Source organism: Pristis pectinata, chromosome 2 (genome assembly GCF_009764475.1).
Source record: "Pristis pectinata isolate sPriPec2 chromosome 2, sPriPec2.1.pri, whole genome shotgun sequence".
In the NCBI taxonomy this organism is placed as follows: Eukaryota; Metazoa; Chordata; class Chondrichthyes; order Rhinopristiformes; family Pristidae; genus Pristis; species Pristis pectinata.
In genome coordinates this window covers 45,717,724-45,729,622 of record NC_067406.1, presented here as the reverse complement: position 1 = coordinate 45,729,622, position 11,899 = coordinate 45,717,724, and the positions used below count along the sequence as shown (strand labels likewise).

The following is an 11,899-nucleotide window of genomic DNA, read 5'->3' as shown; positions in this document are numbered from 1 at the left end:
GAGCTGCACAACAGTGAGGCTGTTGGACAAAATGCTATTGTGTGCATAAAATGTGCCATGCCTTATGGAAAGTGAACTATACCTTTGGACTTCTTGAAAAACAGAATTTTGTTGTTGGGGAAATCTCACATAAATAAACATTGTGCAGCTCTAATTTAACATGCCTTTTCAGCTTTGGTATAGTTTCTAGTCCCATGGTATTCTCAGTAAATTCACAATGTTTCTGATGTGACTGAACATCAGTTTAAAAGCTCAGCTTAAAAATGGCAAGAGCACCTGTAGAATTCACATGGATCAGAAGACCCATTTTGTGTCTAATTTATATTCTTGTATATAAAATGCAGTGTTTCCAATTTCTAGTACACTCCAGTTTCCAACAAATAAAATAAACAACACAGATATTTCTTGGAATAGACAACCATTTTCTAGATCTCTGGACAATACTATGTTAAAAAAAAACAGAATTTCCCCAAATCAACAAGCTCAAGAAACAAGTTTAGGTGATTCTAGGACATATTAAGCTCAGAAACAATGCGACATTTTCATTGAATCAAGTTTAACTGATTCAATTATTAATGTAGCTTTTCTCTATAGCAGGTGAGATTTTTCATTTAAAAATACTGAGGATTCATAAAGATTCTGGCAGAAAACTAACTTCATTTGAGAACATATGCCATAATGGGTAACACTACAGTCTTGCTGTAAATCTCTTGGTTTCAATATTTCCACTTGAAAAGATTCTTTGAATTAGGGTCCATCTAAAACTCAAGAACAGGTAAACAGTTGAAGTATCTATTGTTGATATTTTTTGTTTGTGCTATTCAACAATAATTATGTAAAAGTTACACAAAATTCACGTAAAAAATTATTTATACAATCAGTAATTATGTACAAATGTTAAATGTTTTCTTTGCCAATGCTCATCTGCCATGCTCAGCACATGAAATCAGTGTCAGTTCTGTGTGGTATTCATGTTTTCTGTTTCGCACTAAGTTTTGAATGCTTCTCTTTATCAGTTTGTGATGATGTACCAGCCTTTGAAGGGATAAAATTCATAGATTTTATTCGCATATTCTTCCCTGAAGTAATGAGGGCACCAAAACCCCGCTGATGAGAAAAAGCATATGCAGAGCGACGTGTACTGGGCCTTCTCAGGTATGAAGTAGTTTGTTTTGGAGGAAGCAGCTTCATTTGACGAATTTTATATTGCAGCTGTAAAGAAGATATTGCAAAACAATTAGTAAATTTCCACAAATGAATGGGGTGGGGTCATGTTAGATATTAATGCAAAAAATTTGGAACAGGGACCAAAGACTTCCAGTTTTGACAGAGCTGAGATGAAAAACATTTCTACGGTGGGAAATGTGTTAGTCAGTTAAATATTGTAGTAAGCTCAGTTGCATTCATTTTAACAACTATTGGGGTAGAAATTCATCCTAATTCATAAGCTAAATGTGCAAAATATTAATGACCTTTTATTTTCAAAATGTAGTTCAATCCTGTGGAATAGTTTTCCTCTTCTAGCTTTCCTCAACTCTAAAAAGCTTATTAAAGTCACAGATCTCAATATTTATCTTGCCAGGATTCATCTACAGGTTTTCTTGTTTTTTTATGCCCAACTACATATTTGCAGTGCTATTAGTAATTTATAGCAAACCACTGTATTTATTCTCACTTAGGTAACCAGGCAATTCAGTAATATAATGATCGCCCAGATATTAGGGGCTTTGTCATGACCCACTCAAAGGAATTAGAGTCATAGAGAAATACAGCATGAAACAGGTCCTTCGTCCAACTCATCCATGCCGACCATGGTGCCCAACAAGCTAGACTTATTTGCCTGCTTTTGGCTCATATCCCTCTAAGCCTATCCATGTGCTTATCCAAATGTCTTTTGAATGTTGTTATTATATGCCTGACTATTCACTGTACAAGTCCTATCCTGGTTTGACTTCCCAAAATGCAACATTTCCCACTTAACTGAATTGAAAGCCATTTGCCAATTTTCGGTCCACTTACCTCACTGATCATGATCGCCTGTAATTTTTCATAACTTTCTTCTCTGTCTATGATACCACCTATTTTAGCATCATCCACAAACTTACTAACCATGCCTCGTACATTTACATCCAAATTGTTTATATAAATAACAAATAGCAAGGTTCCCAGCACTGACTTCTGTGGCACACCACTAGTCACAGGCATCCAGTCCAAGAAACAATCTTCGACCACTACTCTTTGCTTACTAACCTCTTGGTAACCTCTTGGTTACCTCTTTGAAAAACTCCAAGAGATTTGTCGGACATGATTTCCCAGGCAAAAGGTCATGCTGACAATCTCTAATTAGACCTTGCCTATCCAAATGTTGATAGATCCTGTACCTCAGAATATCCTCCAGTAACTTACCCACCACTGATGTCAGATTCACTGGCCTGTAGTTCCCTGGCTTGTCTTTGCTGGCTTTGTTAAATAATCATACAATATTAGCCACCCTCCCATCTTCTGGAACTTCACCTGTGGCTAAAGACGAAGCAAATATCTCTGCAAGGCAAATATATCTAAAATCTCCCACTAATACTATTGTATTATTATAACAACTATCTGCAATCTCTCAACACATCTGCTCCTCTAATTCCCACTGACTACTGGGTGGCCTATAAAACATTCCCATCAAAGTGACCATCCCCTTCTTTCTTCTAAGTTCTATCCATATGGCCTCAATGGATGATCCCCAGGAATATCCTCTCTCAGCACTGTTTTTATGTCCCCTCTCATTAAAAACACAGCTCCCCCTTGTCTCTTACCTATACCTCTGTCACACTTACAGCATCTGTATCCTGGAGCATTGGGCTACTGGTCCTGCCCTTCTCTCAGCCATGTTTTTGTTATGGCAATAATATCCCAGTCACCAGAGCCAATCTACGCCCTGAGTTCTTACCCGTTAAGCTTCTTGCATTTAAATAAATGCAGTTTAAACCAGCGGTCTTTCTTCTCCCTTTACTGTGCTCCTAGCTAACCTGACTACTAAACTTTCTCTTGTTGGCTATAGTGTTTTCTCCCTCCACTGTTTCCTGGCCTCTCTACTGCTCAGAGTCCCACCCCCCCCCCCCCCCCCAGGCCAATCTAGTTTAAACTCTCCCCGACTAGCTCTGCGAATCTCCCTGCCAGGAAATTGGTTCCCCTCCAGTTCAGGTGCAACCCGTCCCTCTTGTACGGGTCACCTCTACCCCAGAAGAGATCCCAGTGACCCAAGAACCTGAATCCCTACCCCCTGCCACCAGCTCCTCAGCCAGGCATTCAGCTGGCCTACCTTTCTATTCCAGCCCTCACTAGCATGAGGCACTGGGAGTAACCCAGAGATCACTACCATTGAGATCCTGCTTTTTAACTTCATTCCTAATTCCCAATACTCACTCCGCAGGACATGCATTTTTTCTACCTATGTCATTTATACCAGTATGTACAATGACTTCTGGTTGTTCGCCCTCCCTCTTGAAGTTCTGCAGCCTCTCAGAGACATCATCGACCCTGGCACCCGGGAGGCAACACACCATCCTGGCATCTCTTCTGCAGCCACAGAATCTCCTATCTGTCCCCCTAACTAGTGAATGCACCCTTTCCCATTCAGCCTCTGAGCCAGTCACAGTGCCACAGACCTAACTGCTGCTGCTACCTCCTGTAAGGTCATCCCCTCCAACAGTATCCAAAGAGGTCTATCTGTTAGTGAGGGAAATGGCCACAGGGGAACCTTGCAGTGTCTGACTACTCCCCTTGCCTTACCTGGTGGTCACCCAGCTACCTGCTGCCTGTACCTTAAGTGTGACCACCTCACTGAAACTCCTATCTATGATGCTCTCAGCATCCTAGATGATCCTGAGTGCATCCAACTCCAGCTCCAGTAATTGTTATTTGTCCTGATTTTGTTTTAAACTCACTGAACTGTTACCTTAGCATTACAAGGACAAAGCTGGAGTTTCAGGTCCTGAATGGTTAAGCACTTGAGTTATCTGAGAGACACCTCCTCCTCTACTCCCAATGGTGCCCCCTCCCCAACAATCATCAGCATAGTGAAAACTGGCCCAGATCTATTCAGGTGAGTAAAGCAGATCCTTTGGCTGGTTTCTGCTGTCCTGTGATATCAATGAGTTAAGGAACATAGGATCCAAGGCAATCTGGCTAACTGGACCCCAAAATTTGTTTGTAATAGGAAGCAGAGGGTAATGGTTCTGGGACCTTTGCTGCTTGTGAAATATATTAACGACTTGGATGTGAATGTCAGAGGTATGATTTTGTAAGTTTGCAGCTGACTTGAAATTTGGTGGTGTGGATAGCGAGGAAGGATACTGAGGTTGTCTAGGGCTACAGCAGGATTACAGATCAGATGGAAAGTTCGGCAGAGTGTTAGCAGATGGAATTTAACCCTTACAAGTGCGAGGTGATATTGCCTGAATTGGAGGACTTTAGTCATGGGGATAGATTGGATAGGCGGGCTTGTTTTTTCCTGGAACAAAGGAGGCTGAGGGGTGACCTGATAGAAGATATAAGATTATGAGAGGCATAGATAGGGTAGATAGTCAAAATCTTTTTCCCATGGTAGGGGTATCAGAAAGAAGAGGGCAAAGGTTTAAGGTAAGAGAAGAAGTTTTAAAGAGGATCTGAAGGGTAATTTTTTATACAGAGAGTTGTTGATATCTGGAATGTGCTGCCAGAGGAGGAGGTGAAATCAGATGCAATTACTACATTTAAGAGGCATTTAGACACTTAAATAGGCAAGACATAGAAGGATACAGTCCTAATGTGGGCAAATGGGATTAGTGTAGATGGACAAACATTGGTAAATGTCGGCAAGAATGTGATAGGCCAAAGGGCCTGTTTCCTTTGCTGTATGATTCTATAACCTTGCAACATGCCTTGCCTTCCACTCTATGCTATTGCTGTTGCATCCTCTCTATGGCCATTTTCTTTATTTCTATAATGGTCTGACCAATTGGATGATGTAAATTCCGTAGAGCACGGGTGTCAAAGATCCCTGCAATCTGCTGCTGCGGGAAATCCATTGACATGACCAGAGTGACACACTGTATGCTCATGAATAATGTACAGGGAATGAAATCTAACTATTAGAACAAGCCTGAACAATATCTTGTTAGTGATAAGTATAGATAGCAACTGTAGAATAAGGACAAGGCATTTGGCTAGAAGGCAGAGGTAGGTTTCCTTATAGGCAATCTTTATGGAATCTGGATAGTGGGTTCCAGCATACTCAGTTACTAATTCTGAAGTACATTGGAAAAACAGGCTTAATAAGTTTTGTAAAGGTTATCTATAAATGCGAATGGATTCTTTTACCATTACCAAATAATTCCAATGAATGAAAATTCATTAATCTATAGATAGGTTAAGTAAGTGGGCAAGGGTCTGGCAAATAGAGTACAATATAGGTAAATGTGAGGTCATTCCACTTGGAAGGAAAAATAGAAGATCAGATTATTATTTAAATGGTGAAAGATTGCAGCATGCTGTTGTTGCAGAGGGACTTGGGAGTGCTTGTGCATAATTGCAAAGGTGATTTGCAGGTGCGACAGGGTATCAAGAAGGCAAATGCGAACGTTGGCCTCAGTGCTGGAGGGATTGAATTTAAGAGCAGGCAGGTTACGCTGCAACTGTACAGGGTACTGGTGAGGCCACCACCTGGAATACTGCGTGCAGTTCTGGTCTCCTTACTTGAGGAAGGATATACTGGCTTTGTGAGGCGGTGCAGAGGAGGTTCACCAGGTTGATTACGGAGATGAAGTGATTAGCCTATGAGGAGAGATTGAGTTGCCTGGGACTATACTCGCTGGAATTCAGAAGACTGAGAGGGGATCTTATAGAAACATATAAAATTATGAAATGGATAGATAAGATAGAGGCAAGAAGGTTGTTTCTACTGGTGGGTGAGACTAGAAGTAGGGGACATAGCCTCAAGATTCAGGAGAATAGATTTAGGACAGAGATGAGGAGAAGCTGCTTTTCCCAAAGAGTAGTGAATCTGTGGAATTCTCTGCCCAGGGAAGCAGTAGAGACCACCTCCTTAAATATATTTAAGACCCAATTAGATAGATTTTTGCATAGCAGGGGAATTAAGGGTTATGGGGGAAAAAAGGCAGATAGGTGCATCTGATTCCACGGACAGATCAGCTATGATCTTATTGAATTGCAGTGCAGGCTCGACGGGCCAGATGGCGTTCTACTGCTCTTACTCCTTACGTTCTTATGTTCTGCCTTGTCCTTTGCAGAGCAGCCCCTATTCACTGAGCACTCTAATTAAACAAATATTGAAGATTCCCAAATCAAATGAGTACTTTTCAGGCAGCTAAAAAGACCCTTGGGCTCCTTCACCTATGTCATCAATACTAGCTAATATTTAAATGACTCACTGCTCGTCAGTTTTACTCAAAGTTAATCAACCTGTGTGAATGTTCTTTTTTAGGAACTGCAACACCATGAACACCCAAAAGTTTTCTGGTTTTTCACACTTGGTTTCTGCTCAGCCTAATGCTAATTCTCCTTTAATCATTTCTAACTAATATTTGATTCTAAAATGTACTTCCACTTCTGTTAAATTGCTCAGCTCTGGCACTCAGAGCACATGATGCTAAAAGTGTCATCCATGCTAATATTTGTCTAGACTTGAATATTCCAAATGTTGTAGCTCAAGTATTTAAGGAATATAGTTTGTAATCATTTATTTTGAATTATTTAATGGTCTTTTAATATATGTAACACCAAACCCTCAATTGGAACTGCCATGTGCTCTGTGTTTCTAAATCTAGGTGGGGAAATAGGATACATGTTCCTTAAGGCTTTGGTTCTCATAACTTTAAAAAATGATTGTGTGATATTGAGAGCTCTCAATAAATATTTAAGTATCAGATTTCAGGTCCAGCCCCAGAAACACAAAAAGAATGCTTGCTCTGTACACACAACCATGCTGCATTAACTCTAGAAATAAATATACTTGAAATAAAATACAGTGTTGTATTTTTTGCAGCATAATATTAAATGGTTGTAATATTATCGTTCACTGTTGTTGACTATTTCAAATAGTAACAAGTAATATAACTGCTAAAAATAAATGTATTTCATGCCAGGTAGATTCACTCTAATAACATGCATTAAGAACTTACTTTATTGCTGAAAGTGGGTTTCAGTTCAGCAAAGAGGTATCGCACAATAATAACTGGCAGGACACACAGTACTGCTGCTAGAAAAATAGTCAACCATACATGAGGTTGGTTCAAGGCATTCCTTGCAGTTCCTAGACAAAACAAAAATGGTGTGTTATTTTTAACATACTGCAATAAAGAATTCTTTGGCTATTAATATTAATAGCTCCAGTGCAAATTGGTTATTATTGTCACAGGTACCAAGGTACGGTGAAAAACTAGTCTTGTACACTGTACCTACAGATCATTTCATTACAACAGTACTTTGAGGTAGTACAAGGTAAAACATTAACAGAATGCAGAATAAAGTGTTACAGTTACAGAGAAAGTGCAGTGTAGGTAGGCAAATAAGGCGCAAGGCCATAATGAGGTAGATTATGAGGTCAAGAATCCATCTTATTGTACCAGGGGACCGTTCAATAGTCTTATAACAGTGGGATAGAAGCTGTCCTTGAGCCTGGTGGTACATGCTTTCAGGCTTTTGTATCTTCTGACCAGTGGGAGGGGGGAGAAGAGAGAATGTCCGGGGTGGGAGTCCATGGAGGGTAGGCTGGTTTCCGTGAAGTGCTGAGCTGTGTCCACAACTCTCTGCAGTTTCTTGCAGTCATGGGCTGAGCAGTTGCCATACCTAGCTGTGATGCAATTGGATAGGAAGGTTTCTATGGTGCATTAATAGAAATTGATGAGGGTCAAAGGAGACATACCAAATTTCTTTAGCCTCCCGAGGAAGTAGAGGCGCTGGTAAGCTTTCTTGGCCATGGCATCTACATGGTTGGACTACGTCAGGCTATTGGTGAGGTTCACTCCTAGGAACTTGAAGCTCTCCACCCTCTCGACCTCAGCACCATTGATGTAAGCAAGAGTGTGTGCACTGTCCCCCTTCCTGATGTCAATGACCAGCTCTTTTGCTTTGCTAACATTGAGGGAAAGTTTGTTGTCATGATACCATGTCACTAGGCTCTCTAACTCCTTCATGTAGTCTGACTCATCATTATTTGAGATATGGCCCAGTACGGTGGTATAACCTGCAAACCTGTAGATGGATTAGAGCAGAATCTGGCCACACAATCGTGAGTGTCCAGGGAGTAGAATAGGCGTGTGAGGACACAGCCTTGTGGGGCACCAGTGTTGAGAATAATTGTGGCAGAGGTATTACTGCAGTGTATTCTTATATGGATCTTTGCAGTTTTTCCATTTGATTATTTTTAATACTTTCTTGCTTTAAGGAAATGAGGTCACTTTCCTTCTGTTTTTTCCTTGACTCCCCATCCCCAGGTTCCTTATCCAAAGAGGACTGCTGTTATGTCTCCTCAAAATGGAGGTGTGGTTGTGGAGTATCCAGCACTCCTCCATTCACGATACCTGAGTCGCATAGGTGTTAATCAAAGATAGAAGAGGTCTTAATTAGTCCTTGAGTAATTTGTAAAACTGCTGAAACTGAGTTTCAGATGTCCCAGTAATCCTGGGGTCTCCTCCAATGTGTTCTGGAGGTTAGATCATTACAGGAATTTGAAGAGGAAGTAAATACATTTTTTAAAGATCAGGGAGTTCAGGGTTATGGGGAAATAGCACAGAAGAGGAAATGAGGTCTGAAGCTATGCTCATTTAATTTGCAGAGTTGAGGGGCTAAGTGGCCTACTCCTATTTTCTTATGTATCTGCAACTTTCCAGCAGATACTACAATATCTTACAGGTGTTGCTGCATGAGGGCGCTAACTCAAGCTCAAGGGTTTTTATAAGTAGGAATATCAAGCAATATGAATCAAAGTTGAATGAGGTATAATCAGCTGTGATCTAATTAAATGGCAGAACAGGTGTTAAGGACTAAATAGTCCAGCTCCAATGAAAAGTAGATTTGAAAGCAATAGTTTTAGTTGGAAGAAACCAGTCCTGTCTAGGTACTTTCAAATTGAAGTTTCTGTGGCCATCAAATACAGCTACTGAAGCTGCAGCTACTGAAAATACAGGGAACATGAAGGGGACTGGAAGAGAATAATAGCTTCTGTAAGGTTGACCCTTCTGTTTATTCTTTGCTGGCCACCTACAGTTCCCTTCATATCATGATCTTTCTGCTTATGTTTGCTGATAGTTCATCTCATTTGAACAATAATCAAAAGCAGCTATAGCACTGCCCATTGTAATGTTCTCTGTTTGAGAATCTCCAAACTGTATAAATAAATATCCCAAAACAAGTACTTTCCCCTCCTATTTGCCAGAAACAACTAAGAATGCAGCTTTTCAGAATGAATCTTCTGACCTCTCATTATCTTCCCAGGATGTCACTTTATTTCACTTCATTTTCATTGCTGTGGTTCAAAAAAAACGGAAAACCCACATTTTTATGTTTTCAACTCAAATTAATAAAAATGGAACCCCCCAAAATGTAAGAAAGGTTAGAGAAACATATTGTGCATTTGATAACTAAACCATTGACTATTGAAAACCCACCCTCCACTCACCAAATGTGAATGGCTGATATCGTATCATCTATTTCTTTTGTATGTTACTCTTTTACATGTAAAGTATTACATATGAACATTAGTCAAATAAAATAATTTTCTTTTGTTCAAGAAAATAGGATCAGCCATCTCTTGCATTATATATCTATAAAGTATTTTTAATAGGAAATCCATACATTAATATACTACATCTATTATGATCACTGTATTAAAAGTACATACCTATAAATGGAAATGAAATTGGGAACATCAGATACATGCCATTGCTGTACATTGTAAATGTTATTGCAAAGTAGACTGCTAGACTGCCCCAGATAAAAAAGTGATTGATTGCTGTCCAGTAAGATGTATCCAATGCAATCTGTTGACAAGCAGCAAGAAATGCAAGGTTGAAATTATTCATCAATAAATAAACATCTGTGAACCTAGCCTTTTGAAGAATTGTGGGTTTTCTTTTACAATAGCAAACTTAAAGTACCTTTCATTAAGACATTCAATTAATATTTGCTGATATTATTCAATGTTATAACAATAAGCAGAAACAAGGTACTTGGCATTAATTAAAATGAATGTGTGCTGGTCCCAGGTAAGGACACGAAAGGGAAACACAAACAGGCACAGCTTTGTTATTTTTTCATAAAATATATTATTATCCCTAATTTACTTCATCAATCATCAAGAAGTTTTTTGGGCACAAATTGTGTTCACCCAATCAGAGAAAATCACATTTTGAACAATAAGTATATTGTCAAAAGACTATGAAGAAAGCATTATGAGACAGAAACAGAACCAACTTTCCACTGGCTTGGAAGGAAGATAGGATGAAATGTATATGAGAGTATACATTCCATCCTATCTTATTAAGTACAATGTATGAATAGCCTCAGCCTGTGGATTACTAACTGAATAACTTAATCATTGTAATACTGCACACAGAACATGGAGAGGTTGTTTTTAATTTCTTGGAGCAAACATGATAAATTAGAAAATGTACCTAACATATATGGCTTAATGCAGTGTCAGCAAAAATTTGACAGATTCACAATATATGAACAACTCAGCAATTTTCAATCTCTCACACTGTGGTTGTGACAAGTGCTACCTCAGGGAAATCGTGACTGTGACTGGTTTCATGTACAACATTATTAAATTAAGGCCGAATGAAATGCATTTTTAAAATTACACACAACATACATAAAATTAATGAGAATGTGAATAATTATGTTACCTGTACAGTAACAGCCACAAGCAAGCATGTCTGAGCAATTAAAGCAAATGACTGATAGTCTGAAATGGTCTTTCCATCATCTCTTACTGCTTCAGTAAGGGCACCATAAGGAATAAAGAAGAGTACAAGGGAACTGTAAACTCCATGGATAACACATTTCACAAATTCTAATTTGCTGAAATAAAGATTAAGCTGTCCAGGTTCATAAAGTTGAGGATATGCCATACTCCAGCGGTCGTTAAAATCCTGCAGAAACAAAATCAATCACAATTGTATGGAATGTCAGAGCAAGTAAATCATGATTTGTTGTTACATATGTGTGCATCTATCTTACAAATACTGAGATTGCACGACATCATTGATACTGTAAGAAGTACCACCGTCTTTGATTAGCAAGCAGACCATGTGTAGAGTAGATAAAGCACAGAAGACTGCAGTGAGAGATATATTTATTTGTACACATGTCATAACAGTCAAAGTTCAACAAAAAAACAATGCCTGGTAAAGCCTCTGAATTACTAGGGAAACGTTTGCACTTATAAGCAAATGTAACAACAGCAATGAGGAAATCGACAATGACCCACAAGAAGCTTTGGTAACATTTTTTCTTCTTTCCAATAATAACAATTGTGGATTATATCGGGAGAAAATCCAAGAATTTCACAGAGGCAATAACTTCTTAACTGGTAATTAAATTGGTTTATTATTGTCACATGTACCGAAGTACAGTTAAAAACTTTGTTTTGCATGCCATCCACACAGATTACTTCATCACTTCAGTACATCAAGGTGGTACAAGGGAAAACCAATAACAGAATGCAGAATAAAGTGTTACAGTTACAGAGAAAGTGCACTGCAGGTAGACAATAAGGTGCAAGGCCATGACGAGGCAGATTGTGAGATCAAGAGTCCATCTTATCGTACAAGGGGCAGTTCGATAGTCTTATAACAGTGGGATAGAAGCTGTCCTTGAGCCTGGTGGTACATGCTTTCAGGCTTTTGTA

At 39.2% G+C, this 11,899-nt stretch overlaps 1 protein-coding gene across 1 annotated transcript in view; it reads right to left on the bottom strand.

The window, feature by feature from the left end:
• Positions 1 to 969: 969 nt before the first annotated feature.
• The window catches only part of LOC127580699 (phospholipid-transporting ATPase ID-like), a 150,176-nt gene continuing 139,246 nt past the window's right edge, over positions 970 to 11,899 (bottom strand). The window contains 4 exon segments of the mRNA XM_052034465.1: positions 970 to 1,212; positions 7,170 to 7,300; positions 9,890 to 10,028; positions 10,896 to 11,141. Coding sequence (XP_051890425.1) covers positions 970 to 1,212; positions 7,170 to 7,300; positions 9,890 to 10,028; positions 10,896 to 11,141 — 759 coding nt within the window.